We start from the raw sequence: 17,956 nt of genomic DNA on the forward strand, positions 1-17,956 counted from the left end.
CCTATCACCCTCCCCTTAACCTCCTTCCACCTATCGTATTCCCAGTGGCCCTCCCCCAAGTCCCTCCTCCCTACCTTTTATCTTAGCCTGCTTGGCACACCATCCTCATTCCTGAAGAAGGGCTTATTTCCGAAACGTCGATTCTCCTGTTCCTTTGATGCTGCCTGACCTGCTGCGCTTTTCCAGCAACACATTTTTAAGCTTATGAGGAAAGGCTCAGGGAACTGAGGCTGTTTTTGTTGTAGAGAAGAAGGTTGAGAGGTGACTTAATTGAGATGTATAAAATAATCAGAGGATTAGATAGGATGGACTGAGAGCCTTTTTCCTTGGATGGTGAAGGCTAACATGAGGGAACATAGCTTTAAATTGAGGGGTGATAGATTTAGGGCAGACATCGGAGTAGTTTCTTTACTCAGAGAGTAGTAGGGGCATGGAACAGCCTGCCTACAAGAGTGGTAGACTCGAAAACATTAATAAATGGGCATTGGACATACATATGGATAATAATGGAATGGTGTAAGTCAGATTAATTTCACAGTTTGGCGCAATATTGAGGGCCAAAGGACCTGTATTGCGCTGTAACGTTCTATGTTGTATTTGTGCCTCAGGCTAGTTTGAGATGAAACTTTGTGCCATAGTAAGGACATCCATTTTCTGATTGGAGAACATCATTTATTGAAGAGGAGGAGATCACGGTCTTACCTGAAGGAATCATGTGGCGATAAACATAAGTGGGAATGAAGATAATAGCAGAATGTTGAAATAAATATTACAAACTGCTGAACACAAATGCATTCCAGTTAGTGACTTCATTTGCTTTCACATTGACTAGATAAGGTTTAGTTGAACATTGTCCAATTGAATGCTCCAAGTTTGAATATAATGATGCCATAAAATAACAAAGTTGTGATCAGATAAAATTGCATTATACAGCCAACTCAACATTCACAGCAATAACCTAAACACAAAGTCAATGATGAAGGTATACCTCTTGACACTCGAACGATGTTTGTGCTTCATTCAAGCACAACTCCACATTTGGAAGGATACAAGTGACCATAAGATGGAAGAGTAGAAATAGGCCATTCAGCCCATCCAATTTGCTGGGTTCAATGACACCATGGCTAATCAAATAACCCACAACTCCACTTTCTTGTGTTTTCCCCATAACCCTTTATTTCCTTACGGATTAAAAACCTGTTTATCACCGCCTTGAACATATGTAATGACCCAGCCTCTATGATAAAGAATTCCACAGATTCACAATTCTCTGAGAGACAAATTCCCTCCTCATCTGTGTCTTAAACGGGTGACCCCTTATTCTGAGATTATGCCCTTTAATCCGAGACTCTCCCACAAGCGAAAATGACGTTTCTGCATCTACACTGTCAAATTCCCTAAGAATCTTCTATGTTTCAATAAGGTTGCCTGTCATTCTTCCAAATTCCCCAATGAGGGTCAATTTACTCAGCCGCTGTTCATAAGAGCTGTATTTATTCTTCTATGTCAGGATGAAGAATACATTTTGAGTTCATTTTGCTCTTAATTTAGCCAAAATGACAATCCATTCACTTAACAATTTTGACAGTCAGAGAAAGAAATGTCATGTGAGCAAGCTAGCAGGCCCATGCAATATTATTGCAATGCACAATTTCATCCTCATTGATATTTTTAACTAATTTGTTCTAATTTTAATGAAGGAAAGGCTAAAGCTAGGTGGCAGCACTTTCACTAAACTGATTGTTCTAACTGCTCAAAATGACAGAAAATAGCTGTCTGACAGAATCTCAATTCAATGTTGGATTTCCTCCTTCACTGTCAGATGAGAAACGTTTTTGCAATGCTTTGATTTTTATGTATTTTATGTAGGCTACCGTAGTGTGGTAATTATAGTTTTAATATAGCAACTAGGCAATTTTAACAATCTCATACTTGTTTACAAACCCTTTCATGGGCTCACATGTCCCCACTTTTAATTCTGTCGAACAATACAACTTTATGATATCTCTGTTACATTTCTGATTTTCTTCACTCTTCTATCAATGGCCTTGCTTTCAGCTGCTAAGGCCCGAACTTTGGGTATTTCTTCCCTAAACCTCTCCACTTCTCTTATCACTTCTTCCTCACTTTAAGGTATCCTGAAAGCTCATTTTGGTTTCACCACGTCTTTGGCAAATTGTTCTAATGCCTCCTTTTGCGAGCCAGGTATTAAGTTTTATTTCATGAAGTTGTAAGATGTTTTATTATGGTGAAGGAATTATACAAATGCAAATTGTTATTGATGTCATAATCCTCCTTGTTCTTCAAAAGGGGGCCACCATGGCAAATTGTTAAACTGAATGGATAAATCTATAATATATGGGCTAATGCCAAATGATACGCAGTTCGATAGTGCCACTATTAGAAAATAATTGCAACAAAGTTTTTTTTTAAAAAAATGAATAGTAATTGGATCTAGACAAAGACTGAGGTAATGTGTTAGATAAAGACCTCAACAACTGAAGCTCAGTAGATACTCACTAGCATCAGGTGTTATTGTTGGGAGAACTGCTTCAAGCTCGCTATGCAACAGCATGAGTCATATTCAGAAAGCCATATCTATCAATTCTGTCATTACCATCCCTGTCTACCAATCCTCTGACCCATTCCAGAAGCAGAGACTGACCAGAAAATGAAGAGCTATAGTCTCCACTTTTAATTCTGGAATCCATGAATCATCTAAGGTACAATATATGTTATTGTTACTTTGATGTTAGCGGCCCCGTATTCTGGAATTACCTATGTAACGTCAGTTTGGAAGCATCATCACCATGAAGACTGTAATTCGGGGAGAAATCAAATCAGGACCTTCAAGCAATTCAATGCGGACAATAATTGCTATTTTGATGCCTGCCTCTGTAATTCAAGAATCAATCATTTAAAGAAGCTGGAAAAGTTTAAATTGTTATTCGTAATATTAGAGTAATTAGATTGGCGTTGAGATGACATTTTATAACTTCTTGACTTTTATGCTATTGTGTCATCTTTGGATTAACCTTTAGATTAAGTTATTGACTTCTGGACACCACCTAGTACCGATTATATTGCATGTCATGACCCTAACTCACTGTTAAATATCATAATATATTTTGGATGGGTTAGATTTTTAGGACTTGAATAATAAAGAGGAATACAGTTAAAGTCTATACATATAATTTTGTTGAGAAAACCCTTGATATATCAAAATATTTAGGGTAAATTCAGAAGCTCTGTGCATTTTATAAGGCACGGTTGTCCTGATTTATTAGCAAAATGCCTTTTTGAGATTGAAATTGATTTTTGATTATTATTCACACTATTCTTTTACATGTGCATGTATAGTGAATCAGGATGAACAATAACATTTGAAACAGTTTATTAAACCCCTTAACTCATCTCTTGGAGAAAGGTGGTAAGTGTGCACACCTATCTTGATAGGTTTTTTTGAGAGTTATTGGCTGAGTGAATATCCATCTCCTGTGTATGTGCTAATTTTAATATTTAATTTTCTTTCATTTTGTGACTAACTGTATGTTCTTCAGGCTGGGTAAAACAGTGATTAGACACATGCAGATTTTGACCACATTCTGTAGCATTAATCAAATGACTATTTAATCTGTACTGTGTGTATTTGCTATGCAATGGAATATATATGCTCAATGGGAGTCATCCCATTCTTAAATGCTTTTAGTTTCAACCAAATTTCCTATTGGTAAATTGGCAGGATTGGGTGTCAACCTTTCTGATTTTGCGCACTATTCAAGTCAAAACATAGAAAATAGGAGCAGGGGTAGGCCATTCAGCCTTTTGGGCCTACTACACCATTCAATATGATCATGGCTGATCATTCAACACCATACCTTTTTCCTACTTTCTCCCAAAATCCCTCTTTTAAATTCATTCTCCAGTTGAGTACAACAGTTATTGCCCACCCCCAACTGCCCATAGGGCAATTAAGAGTCAACCACAATGTTGTAGATCTGAAGTCACATGGAACAGGTAAGGTTGGCAGTATCCTTCCCTAAAAGATATTAGTGAACCAGATGGGTTTTTCCGACAATCAACAATGGATTCATGATCATCATTAGACTCTTAATACTAAATTTTTAAAATTAAATTCAAATTGTATCCTCTGCTGTGGTGGGATTTGAATCCAGATCCCCAGAGCATTACCTGGGTCTTTGGATTAATAGTCTGGTGATATTGCCTCCCCTATGATTTCTTCAGCCCTAAGAACCATGTCCTTCATGAAAACATTCAATGTTTTGGCCTCAACCATAGGCTCACTATCCTCTGGGTAAAGAAATTCCATCTCAGCTCATTCCTACCCGATAACCTTGGACTGAGACACCTGGTTCTGGACTCCATGGTCATCAGGAACATCATTCCTGAGTTCATGCAGTCTGATCCTGTTAGAATTTTAAAGGTTTCTATGAGGACACTCCCTTATAAACTCCAGTGAATATAGTCTGAACCAATCAAGTCTGTCTTCACATATCAGTCTGCCAACCCAGGAATCAGTCTGGTAAACCTTTGTTGCACTCACTCCCTAATATCCCAGGTACAGTTGCAGCAAGATCCTGTACAAATGCAGCAAGATACCCCTGCTCCTTCTCACTATGAAGGCCAACAATCTGTTTGCCTTCTTCACCATCTGCTGTGGCTACATGCTTACTTTCAGCAACGTATACAAGGACAGCCAGGTCTCATTGTACCTCATTTTTCCCAACTATTTCCATTCAGATATTAACCTGCCTTTTTTTGGAACCAAAGTGGACAACTTCACATTTATCCACATTACACTTCTGAGTCATGCATTTGTCCACCTACTCAATTTGTCCAAATTGCAATGAAGAATCTCTGTTTCCTCTTCACAACTCACCCTACCATCCAGTTTTGTGTCATCTGCAAACTAGGAGATATTACATTTATTTCATTCATCTAAATCCTGAATATACATAGTAAATAGCTGAGGTCTAAGCATTGGTCTCTGCAATAGTCACTGGCTGCCACTCGGAAAATGACCCATTTATTCCTATTATTTGTTTCCTTTCTGCCAACCAGTTCTCTATTCATGTCAAAACACTGCCCCAAATCCCATTTAATTTTACAAGCTAATCTCTTACATGGAACCTTATCGAAAGCCTTCTGAAAGTCCAAGTAATCTACATCCACTGGCTCCCCCTTATCAATTCTACCAGTTAGATCCTTGAAAAACTTCATTAGATTTATCAAGCATGATTTCTCTTTCATAAATCCAAGACAACTCATCTGATCCTGTCACCGTTTTGCAACAGAAAGGATTATTGGGAAGCCTGTATAACCAGTACTCCTCTTGCTCCTGGGCTTTCTGCCTAGCAAATTTGGTTATAATGACCCACTTTATCCTTGACTTGTGACATGCTGGAGCTTTTTGCCCTGAACCATAGGAGCTGCAAATATTTCAAGATCAGAGTAGGCACAGCCTAGTGGTGAAAATTACAATGTAAATGCATGTTTCCTCTCCCATGTTACTTATGGTTTTTCCCACAGGCCTGTTTGCAGCCACATTTGTTAGGAAATGAATTCACTCACTTAGAATTTTCCAGAAGAGTACAACGCAAAGAACTTGGGAAGAAAATGCTCTTTCGCGATTTTAACATGACTGGCTGGTAAGAATTTGACCATAAAGAGATTTGAATGCCTTTTGTGAAGCCTTGCTATCTTGAATCTTTGATTATATAATTGTTATGTATTTAATATAATTCAAAAGCATTCAAATGTAGGATTTTTTTTCATAAATGTCTCTAGGTCAGAAACATAGCAGACAGCAAATCAGTTTATGTATGAGAGCAGTTATAATGCATAAATCAAACTAAGAATTCACATTATAGTAAAACATCAAGTGAGAGGAAGCCATTGAACAGAACAGCCAAAGTATCCAGAGTTCATATATGGTTGTTTTATATAGTTACCCTCTGGCCTTACCATCTGACACCCCCCACCCTGCCCACCTCCACTGTGAGCAACACCACAGGATAAATATTTATCTTCCAGTGGAGCTGTCATAGAGCTTTTTATAATTTAAATATGTATATACTGTAGTATTCAATATCTACCTTCTACAATTTGCAGTCTATTCATTTCAAAGGGAACACAATTGTGGGAAGCATGTACTGTACTTGAATTCTTGATATATGTGCTCTCAGGAGATAATGCTTTGTACTAGCAACACAAATTTGTAAAATTACTCCTTCCCCCTTTTCTGCTGTAAATGTTATGAGACAGTGATAGCCATTCCTTGCACCCAATGATTAAATATCCTTATTCCTTTCCTTAGCCATGATTCTATTTATCCTTTAAGAATACTATCAGACTCTCTTTACGTAAAGAGCTACAAGAGCTGTCCACATTGATGAGGTGTTTTAATGCAAATTATGATGTGACCCGTGTACAACCATCTACACTGCCAGCAGATTTAAATCTATCTTTCCATTTAAAATGTCCACTCACTTATACTTATTCTGTGAATCCCACTCAGCCTATTACACCCATGAATACATCTACCGAGAGGAGGAGTTACAATAAATGGGACTTCACTGGGAAATATAACCTGAATTGTGAATCAGATTGTTACATTCTGACTTTCTAATGGATTTAATTTTCTTCCCACTTCTAAGCAAATTGCACCATATTATGGGTGTTTTTGAACCAATTCATGTGTTATACCGCAAAATCCCTAATCATGCAATTTGACATCATTCTCAGTTCGAAAATTATTTTCCACAAGTTGTGCCGCAATTCAAACAAGAAGGTACAAATTTTCTTTGTTAATTTGATGCGCAAATGTGTTGTTTTATGCCACAAAGATGTGCAGACCATAAAAATTTTGATATTGATCAATCCAAGTTAGCTAACAGAGTCAGAGTACTACTATTCACGCTAGTGTCCTTCAGCTAAGTAAAGAGTTGACTGCTGTTCAGTGATGTTGCTGGAATGGTATATGCCAGATGGGGACATGAGTTAGTGTGTAGGTTCCTTTCAACTGTGATGGGCACAGCTTCAAGCAGCCTGTCAACAGTTGTTAACTGGACTCTGTGAGGAAGATTGGCATAAGATATTGGAGGGCAGTTGGTTTATATGGAGCCACATCTTGGCAAGAAAACTGTGCACAGTTCAGATCATCCAGTAAGCAGAAAAGTCCATACTTCCACTATAGTTTAGCACTTTGCATATACCAGCTTATTTCCTCTCACTTTCCACATCCTGACATTGGTCGGCATGGACGAGTTGGACCAAAGGGTCTGTTTCCGTGCTGTACGTCTCTATGATTATCTATCTATGACACCTAATACCAGAACATATAATTTTAATTTTATTGAGAGTGAGCTACATCAGTGGATATGATTACAGGTGTTGCATTACAATGCAGGAAGAGGTATAATTATCTCATACTCCAAATATCAAAAGGACTGCTGCACATGGTTTGTATTATTGCAGCATATCACACAAAGAGCTTTCACATCTGTGATCAGTACTGCTCAATGTGTACGAAGCCACTTTTATGTAGAGACTCTTTAAAAAAAGCCTTTCTATTTGCTTGTGGAACTGTGAAAAATTATGAGGCACATGTGAGGTGTACAAATGAAAGTTCAACGCATGTAACAAGAGTCTTTACATGTTGGAAGAGGTAGCAAATGATTACTAAAGCTGGAGCTGAACGTGGATCGTTAGCAGTAATGATAGATTATACTCTGCTGAATGCAAATGCTGAGTGTCTCGATGTATTGTACCGACTGTGAGGAACAGCAGGGGATCTGACCCAAGCTGTGTAGCATGTCTGACAGTGATAAATGACTGGGCTGCTGCTGAAGTGACTGTTGTGTGAGTGTGTAGGGAGTGAGTTGGGGGGAATAAAGAGTGATCATTCCAATAATAAAACATTCCCTAATCTTCTTTTACTCTTGCATTGAACTAAATTTTTATTCCGGTTCTGCAGCAGCAAAACAAAACAGATCTCTTTATGGACACTCCAACTGATTGCTTTGTAGCCTGTTACCAATGAGATCTAATTTTCTTTTGGTAGGGGGAACAGAAAGTCTTTATCAGAGTGTGTTCTTATCATTTGTGACAGGTGTTCCCAGGCCTTTGTGGGCACTGAAAGAAGAGCCTTACTTTAAGTTTACTATCTCACTCCATGCCCTTAAATCACAAACAAAAACCTAACCTGCAGTTTCCCGCTTTCACTTGAAGAAATAATTGCTCTGTCTCTCATACAATTAAGACAGGACTCATGACAAAATTAGGTTGACTCATACTGAACCTTGCACAGAACCACCCCCACCCCACCTAATACACCCAGGGGTGATGACATGGCTATAAATCAGGCCCTGTCATCTTATGCTGATGTGAAAAGATTGTTGTGGGGGTGGGGATTGTGGCGGTGGCCAATCAATTTACTATGCTAATGGGAACTCTTCTCTTGATTGCAGGGCATACAAAGTTATAGAAGAAGATGACCTAAAATTTCCCTTGGTATATGGGGAAGGAAAGAAGGTAGGTTATGATGTTGCAGAAAATTAAGTGTTTGTGTTTCCTTTGACCAAAAGGGTGCTCATTCAAATTGTTTCTTGCACTTTTAACAGTAAAATATATGCATCCTCATCCCCTCCACTTCAACCATCCTGAAAACACACTACTCCTTTCTCATAAAATTACATGCCAACCTATGGAAGGCAATTATTTACAAAAGTTGAACATCAGTGATGTACACAAGCATTGTCACAAACTAGAACTTGCTTTCAATTAAAGGATGTATTCAATGAATTAATTCTGCCAAAACAAAAAAAAATAAAGAACTGCAGATACTGGAAATCAAAAACAAAATCAGAAGTTGGTGGAAAAATCTCAGGAGGTCTGGCAGCATATGTGGAGAGAAAGCAGAGTTCATGTTTTGGATCCAGTGACCCTTCTTCAGAATTCAAGAGAACATCATTAATTACATTATGTGATTAATCCTGCCCCATTTTTCAAATCAATATATTGTTTAACATTGAGCAAACAAGAACATTCATGTCTGATTGGCTGATTTCCATTTTTCTCCTGTGTTTTTATAATTTCCCACTTTTGTTAATTTTACTTCCTCCTTTTCTGCTCCAGGTAATTTTATTAACTCCTATTTTTGTCCTTCTTTCCCTCTTTTTTTTTGGAGAAGTAAGTAAGTAGGGAAAGCTGTTTACTGGAGCAGAAGGACCACTAGCCAGATGACTGAGGCAATGGCCTAGTGGTATTGTCACTTGATAATTAAGCCAGAAACTCAACTAATGTTCTGAAGAACAACGCAGGGGACCTGGATTCAAATCCCTCCAAAGCAGATGATGAAATTTGAATTCAGCAGAGGATCGAGAATTAAGGGTCTAACGATGGCCACGGAACCATTGCTGATTGTTGGGAAAAACCTATCTCGTTCAGTAACTTCCTTCAGGGAAGGAAATCGGTCATTATCTGGTCTGATGCACATGTGACTCCAGACCCACGAAAATGGTTGACTCTTAACTGTACTCTGGGCAATTAGGGATGGGCAATAAATGCTGGCAACCAAATATGCCCACATCCTGTGAAAAAGGGCAGATTTAAGATGATTGACAAAGAAACCCTGAGGCAACACAAGGGAATGTTTTGTGCAGTAAGTTGTTGTGACATAAAATGCACCATCTGAAAAGGCAGTATCAACACATTTATTTAATAGTTACTTTCAAAAGAGGAATGGATTAATAACCAAAGGGGAAAAGAAAGTACATGCCCATTTAAAAAAGAAAAACAATTGGGGAGTGAGACTAATGACTAATTTGATCAAAGAAGCAACACAGGCATAATGAGCTGAACTGGGGAAAATGCTGTGATTCTCCCACCCACCAACATTATCAAAAACTAGTCCAAGGGTTCATTTCTTCTAATTATTAACAGTGCTCTGACTCAGTTGCACCTTCTGAATTTTTTTGATTTTCTTGGTGGTGACACAAGAGGGGTTATCTGCTAGTCCTAGAAGTGGCAGGTCTGGAAGCAGTGGGAGTTGGTGGTGTAGTGGTAATGTCACTGGACTAATAATCTAGTTCTGGGACATGGATTTGATCATAGCAGATGGTGAAATTTAAAGTCAATAAATTCACACAATATTGACCACTGTTGATTGCCATAAAAACTCATATGGTTCACTAATGCCCTTTAGGGTAGGAAAGCTGCTATCCTTACCTTGCTTGACCTACATGCGACTGCAGAGCCAAAGCAATGTGGATGACTCTTAAAATCTGGGAGGCTTCAAAAGAGCATTAAATGGAAATCTAGCCAGTAACACCCACATCATATCAAATTAACTTTTGTAAGAAAGGAAGCTTACTTAGGTGGGAAAGGGGTCATCTGAACCATGCAAGCTTCCTGCCTTCAGTATAGAAGAGCTTTGGGTGGGAAGGCCCAAATTCAAGCTTCCTACCCTGCTGTCAATTGAAGCCCATATGAAATCAATTAAGGATAATATGTGAGCCAATTCCTGCCTGGTTCCGGTCTAGACAGAGAGTTATTGGTCCACCAAACTGGTAAACCAGTGTGGGCAATATGTCAATTTGAGAAGGGGGTGGCTCATTTTGATCTGTACTGTTTTGCACATGACCCAAGGAACTGTTTGTAGGTGTGGACCCTTCTCCACATGTCACCATCCCCACTGACAATCTACTCAATAATACTAGCAAGCACTAGAGAGCTGCACCTTCTTACTGGCCAGCCGCTCTTGATGGGAAGAGACTTCCTCAATTAGGGTCCAAATACCAGTAGAAAACAGACCAGTGACTAATTAAGTGCCTAATTACCTGAAGATAAGCAGGAGGCTGTTCTTCCAGCTTCCTGATTGTCTACTGTGGATTTCAGCATCTGTAAGATTTTTGTCTCCAAATACCTGAAGATCCAATGCGTTTTTGCATCCAAACAGACACTAGGTTCCCTTTGCTAATCTTTCCCACTTTTTGATTTAATCCAATATTGGGAAGGAACCATACCAGGACTGCTTTTCCTGTCCAGATCAGTTTCTTTTTATTATCCTCCTTGTGGTGTATCAAAAAGCGCATTCAAAACAACTGGAATAAATGCTGCCAGTGATTAGTAAGTTGAGACCAGCTATTTAACTTCACTTCTGAAAATCAATGCTTTAACCAGCATTGAATGCATTTGCCATTAATCTAGTTTTTTTCAGAATAAGTTATTTCTTGGCTTTCAAAGGACTTGCCTACATTTTATATTGTAATTCCCAACTGACTTGTTCTATGTACATAACAAGCTATTGTATCATATAATAAACTTGAAGGTGAGAACAATATGCTTTGGAAATGCATATACTGCACTGATAATTATGAGTATGTAGACACTGTGTATGTACAAGCATTCTCAGAAGGATATTTCTACAAAGTGAGCATCCCAATGTTGAGTATTATTGTACGGGATTTGTAGATCTGAGAATAAGAAAAGTCAGTTATGAAAATTTTCAATTGATGTAGAAATGCCTGAACCTCCAATCCATGTTCCTGTTGAGTGAAGAGTCGAGAGTTTTCCATCCTTAACAGTGCAACTATATATTGTACAGATGTTATAGTTCAAAATTCTCTCTGAGAAATTGCCAATTTCTTGTTACTCATGAAGTAAGTTTGTAAAGTTAATTTTTTAAAGGAGACTCATTACGATGCATTTCCTCAGCATTCCTTGCCTTTCTGAAGGATGTTGATTAAGGAAGCGATTTCTTGTCAAGCTCTTATTAGTTCCTATGATGTTGTCGAGCAGGAGGCCTTGAAGAATGGCTTGGATTGAACTCAACATTTTTAAAAAGGTCATTCATGGGGTGTAGACATTGCTAGCAAGAACAGCATTCATTGCTTGAATTACTTTGGGAAGTGTTAATTACGTGTTTCTTGAACCACTTGCAATAGATGTGGTGAAAGTAACATCATGTTGTCAGGTAGAAAATTTCAGGGTTTTGACCCAGTGACAATGAGAAAACTGTATCATATTTCTAACTCCAGATTATGTGTAGTGGTTCTCCATGTGCCTGATGAATTTGGATTTCCTCAATCACTCTATCTTCCCCATCTCTCTCCTTTATACTTGTGCAATAAATGAATAGAATTTGAGTAAATTTTGACATGAGGTGCAACGTTCACCATTTGAAAACCTAAGCTCCAAATTCTGTACTCCTGGTCTATCAGTGACATCTCTTTCACTTTTACAGGAGTGTAATGTGTTAAATATGATACTAGTATATTAATATATCAATACTACGAATATTTTTTAGTCTTTGTTGAAAAAGAAGCAGTGTCATTCTTTGTTAATGTGGATGATGTATGCACTGAAGTACAAGATGTAATTTGTTTAATAGGCACGTGTGATGGCGACCATAGGTGTCACCCGAGGACTTGGAGATCATGATCTGAAGGTTCACGATTCTAATATCCATATAAAGCCCTTTCTGTCATGCACTCCTGAGGTAAAGTATCAATTTTTAGCTGACGAAAGCTTGTGTATGTAGTTCCCATCTGGCTTTTTGTTCTAATCAATCCTTGGTAACTACTGTTAACTATAAGGCTGTTGTCATTCATATAACTATCTACTGACAGAAGTCCTGGATGAGCTCAGTTTTCCTGCCATTCAATGTTGCCACAAAAAAAAACCAACCTCTTTGTCACAATAAAACAAGATAGAATGATCTCTTTAAAAATGAAGATGATTTGAAACACATTGGCAAATCCCTCTTCCACCATTCCACTCAATCATACACAAGTTTGATGTGAAGTTGACATAATGAATGAGTCTCACGATTAATAATTTGTGCAATCTGAGCTTTACCAAAACTTACTAAGGAACAGCTGGCAATCTGAACAATTTCTATCCTGCCCTAGCCAACTAGACATGCCCAGGTCTGGGGTGATGGGGAAAGTGCTGAAAAGGCTGGGAGGAAATGAAGAGAGGAATTCATGGACTGACAGTGGGGTGCAGTATTTCTTTTGAAACAGGTGGTGCGCATGTGTTCTGAATGTCCCTATTCAAATAAATGGAAAGTAGTTAGGGCCTTTTTTGTGGACTTACCGACAGTGACTAGCCTCCTTGAGGGTCACTAACTGTCTGGCATACATTTGAGCATGAACAATCCATGCCAATCCCATTTGCCTCAGAAAGGTAACCAATATCATCAAAAAGATGTCTTCCACTCCAGTTATAATCTCTTCCAAACTCTTCCATCAAGCAGAAGATATAAAAGCTTAAACACATGTACCAATAGGTTGAAGAACAGCTTCTTTCTTACTGTTATTAGACTTCTGAACTGACCTCTCAAATTTCAAGTCTAATGTTGATCTTTTTGTGAACCTTCTTTGTAGCCGTAACCTGTCTTCCTCACTCTGTTCTATCATCCTATGACCTTTGTATGGTATGAACTGCCTGTGCTACACACAAAACAAAACATTTCACTGTACCTAGTTACACATGACAATAATAAAGCAAATCATTGGCCTTTCACAATCGAAACTAGAATCATACACAAGATACAAATGTGCATAAAATATCTGTCACCCAAAACAGACAAACATGCAGTTCTAATATTCAGGTCCATGAAACTGCATTAGATGCCCCATGGACATCTAAGATTCAGACTCCCTTCTTTAGCCACCCCCATTCCCCACTCTCCATTTTCTCCCCTCAATTTCCCCCTGTCTTCCTTTGCAGTCTGTGAATTTTTTCATGTGTTTATTTTGAATGAAGCTGTATACAATATTTAACCAACTATTGTTCTGAATTTTGACCCTAAATTCTGATTTTTTTCTGTCTGAGATGGCTGATTTTATTCAGAACAGTCATTCAGCTCAATAAATTTTTGTTTTCTGAAAATGACATTTCAAAAAAAGTCCTAATTTGAAACTAGTTATTACTGATTCTGTGAAAAGAATTTCAAAGCAAATAATTGTAGAGTGTTTCTCAGCTTTAGAGCCATACAGGCCAACTGGTCCAACTGATCCATGACAGTACTTATGCATCATATAACCTCCTCCCACCATCCTTCATCTCATCCAATCCATCTTTTATATCCTTCTATTTCTCTCTCTCATGAGTTTAGCAAGCTCCTCTTTAAATAAATCTATGCTGTTTGCCTCAACCATCTCATGCAGTAGCAGGTTCCACAGTCTAGCTATTCTCTGGGTGAAATATTCCCTATCTGGTTCATTGTAATTGTCTTATTCCTTGGTGTCTCTCAGATCAAGTTTATTATCAATGTAAAATTTCCTGGAATCAGTACAACATAAATCAATAAGATGAATTTAGCAATTCAAATACAGGCATTTCTTTTTTGCTTCACTATCTCACCAGATACCAGTTGGCAGTGCAATTTAAAAAAAAAATTCATTTAACAACTGTGGCAGTTTAAAATATATTTCACTGGTGATGTGTATCTATTAACAATATATGGCAGTTTATCGATGTGGTTATGCGTTTACCTAGCAACTTAATAGTTTACAATCCAGTCCTTCAGTTGGTTAATAGGGGAGGCAGTAGCATAGTCACTGAATTAGCAATCCAGAATCCCAGCCTAATGTTCTGGGGACACGGACGTGAATCCCACCATAGCAGATGGTGAAATTTTAATTCAGTAAATGTATGGAATAGAAAGCTGACTTATATAACTATTGTCAATTGTTGTAAAAACCCATCTAGTTCACTGATGTCCTTTAGGGAAAGAAAGCACTGCCATCCTTTTCTTGTCTGGCCTACATGTAACTCCACACCACAGCAATGTGGTTGACTTTTAACTGCACTCTGGGCATTTAGGGATAGACAATAAACGCTGGTCTAGACAGTAATGCCCAAATCCCATGAATGAATAAAAAGAAAATACATTCTCACCAAAACTGTTTTGAATTGAAAATTTGATTTACTGCATAGCATGCAAACTTATACTGTACACATATATGTAAATAAGCAGAAAATATTGTATACTTTGCAAACCTATACATAGCTATGTAAATGAGCAGCAAATATTCAATGAATTTATGTTCATGGTAATGAATGTTATAATTCAGTTCTGGCTAGTCTCACCTACAACACCCAGAGTTGTAAAGTCACGATGACTGAAAATCTAAAATTATTGAATGATTGATGTAAATGGCCCCACTATTTAATAATATATCATTTAGTTTTCCCTTTCTGGCTTGGAATAACCGTCTTGAAATTAGTATCTGCATTGAAAGTACAATGGACTAGAAGCTTACCTTCTTGAGATGGAACATTGCACTGTTTTATTTCTGTCTGCACAATGCACTTACTAAAATCCACAAAAAACAGTTGTTTGTGGTGTTGAAACCTAAATTTCACTAAAACAACAGTGCAAAATAAGGCATTTCATATTTTTTTAAAAGAGTCTTTTGAAGCAATAATGTTTCAAGCTTCTCAGTTTTTAAACAAATTTTCATGCCTTACAGTCCTCTTAGTAATCTTTTAAAATGCACATAATTTCCTGCACAACCCATACTCCTTGGCCAATGTCATCTATTAATTGAGGGAGATAAATGGACTGGGAGTGTTGAAAGAATCTTATACAGTTAACAAAGATTTTATCATAAATGATTTTGTCTAATCAATAAATATACCTACTGTGCTGCTTGATTACAAACACTGTTAAATTTGGCTACAAATTTGCCATTCTACTGCACAAAAGTGGTAGGATCTGAGCTTCAGCAATAAGCATTTAAGAACTGTTTTTAAAAAAACCGCCAGTGTGTCACAGTGCAACTTTTACAGCTACTCTGACTTATATAGCACATTAATGCACAAGGATTTTTACAGTAGCTGGGTCAACTGTGGGCTCCATTTTATAGAATTTCCTATCTTGTCTGCTCAGACTAATTCAAATCAAGAGTGTAAATCTGCAAAGAGATGGACATGCACTGTATGGTTTATGACCTGTGCAGATGAGGCAAATAGAATGTCCTGTTGTTGCCATGGGAATGTTAACTGCCTGATTTCCATACTGAATATAGCAAAATGCTGTTGACCTCAAAGAATGTTAGTGGTTTCTGTCAATTCGAGGGAACCTAAATCAAAGCACTTCAATTTTACTGCCTCAAGTCTATTGCCTAACCCCTGGTCAGGGTTACTTGACAACATTTTTTGCGAGACAGAAATGAGAGGAATGTGTTTCCCCAAAAAAAGCATTTATATTTGCAATTTCAAAGGAAAGATAAAGTGTCCGTATACTACCACTGAAAGTGTACTTGCAATGTTTTTGTTGATTAACTTGTTTTTGTTTTGTCATTTTCATTTTATGTTCATGGAAATCTAAAATGACTTGTGAATAATTTATTGGGTTGTAAAGGAAAACTTTGTGTACTTCACAATTGTAAAAAAAATTCAGTTGCTTTTTAAAATATTTTTTGTTCACTTGAAAAGTTAATTTGATTGATCTATGTATAGGTGCGAGTTTATGATATCTCAGAGCATGATCATGACGTAAATGATGTACTGGTTCTAGCTACTGATGGACTATGGGATGTCCTATCAAATAAAGAAGTGGCTGAGGCCATAACAAGCTTTCTGTCCAACTGTGATCCCGATGACCCACGCAGGTAAGTCAGGAGTTTTACTTAATTTCTAATGCCATGAATTCTACTTGTTAATAATCCATGACGTGGACACAGACTGAAGTATTGAATTTTAATGGAGAATTCTACTGTCACTCAACATGATAACATTTGAACAGCACAGAAAGGGAGACTATTTGACCCAGTGCTGGCAATGTACTAGCTCAATCCAAATTAAATTCCACGACTTGCTCTCGTATGAGATATACAAAGGAACCTCAATTATCTGGCATTCAATTAACTGATTTTTGGATTATCTGAACAAGATCGCAAGGTCCTGATGCATGGCTAACTATGTTATCTGCCATTGATTATCCAGTATTCGATTAACCTAACAAAATATTCCCCGCCTGTGTCCTTCGGATAATCGAGGAACATCTGTATGCATGTTAGGAGCATACTCAGGCCACTTAGCTCCTTTGATCTACCTCACGATTTGTCATGATCATGGCTGATCTGATTGTAGCCTGAATTACACTTTGGTGAAATCTACTTGATGCATTTGTTATTTCTGGACTTAACTATTAAAATATGTGCATGCTGGCCTCGATTCTTCTATCTTGCACAAAGTTGAATTTATCTAGAACTCAACTAGTAGCACCCTAAACTTATTGAGTCTCATGTCCATCACCTCTGTGCTTGCCGAGTTCCATTAGTTTCTGACTTGACAGCACCTTAATTTTAACACACTCATCCTTGTTTTCAAACCATTCCTTTTTCTTGTGAAATCCTCCAGCCCTGGAAAACAGTACTCCTCCAATTTTGCCCTCCTCTGCATTTCTGATTTTAATTGTTGCACCATCAACAGCCGTGCCTTCAGCTACCTAGATCAAAAGTCTGGAATACACTAAATCTCTCTAACTCTTTACCTCACTTTCCTTTTTTAATATGCTCCTTAAAGCTTGGCTCTTTGACCAAGCTTTTGATTATCAGTTATATGATTTCTTTATGTGGATTAATGTTGGGTTTTGTTCAATAACAATAAAGTGAAGAATCTTAGGATGTTTTGGAACATCAAAGGTCCTGTGTAAATAATAGCTGTTGTTTATTGGAAGAGAATCCCATCCTCATTTGCATCAAGTTAGTGAGCTGCAGAATGACAATTTCTGATGACTTTAGTTTCAATCCAAATGATGCTGGACACATTGGACATTGTTCAACATTTCTTAATCTGGTATCAAGACAAACCGGTACCTGGACACCATCCAACATTGTTTCCTGAGATAAAGATTGAATATGAGTAGTAAAATAATCACAATCCAACCTTTGTGTTTTCATCTTTCTAAATCTGAAAC

At 37.7% G+C, this 17,956-nt stretch overlaps 1 protein-coding gene across 1 annotated transcript in view; it reads left to right on the forward strand.

The window, feature by feature from the left end:
• Positions 1–17,956, forward strand: part of ppm1h (protein phosphatase, Mg2+/Mn2+ dependent, 1H) — a 59,500-nt gene that overhangs the window by 34,433 nt on the left and 7,111 nt on the right. The window contains exons 5-8 of the mRNA XM_043709973.1: positions 5,551–5,669; positions 8,490–8,553; positions 12,413–12,520; positions 16,495–16,646. Of these exons, the coding sequence (XP_043565908.1) occupies positions 5,551–5,669; positions 8,490–8,553; positions 12,413–12,520; positions 16,495–16,646 (443 nt within the window). The remainder of the gene's footprint in view (positions 1–5,550; positions 5,670–8,489; positions 8,554–12,412; positions 12,521–16,494; positions 16,647–17,956) is intronic.

The sequence above is a fragment of the Chiloscyllium plagiosum genome, chromosome 19, assembly GCF_004010195.1.
Source record: "Chiloscyllium plagiosum isolate BGI_BamShark_2017 chromosome 19, ASM401019v2, whole genome shotgun sequence".
In the NCBI taxonomy this organism is placed as follows: Eukaryota; Metazoa; Chordata; class Chondrichthyes; order Orectolobiformes; family Hemiscylliidae; genus Chiloscyllium; species Chiloscyllium plagiosum.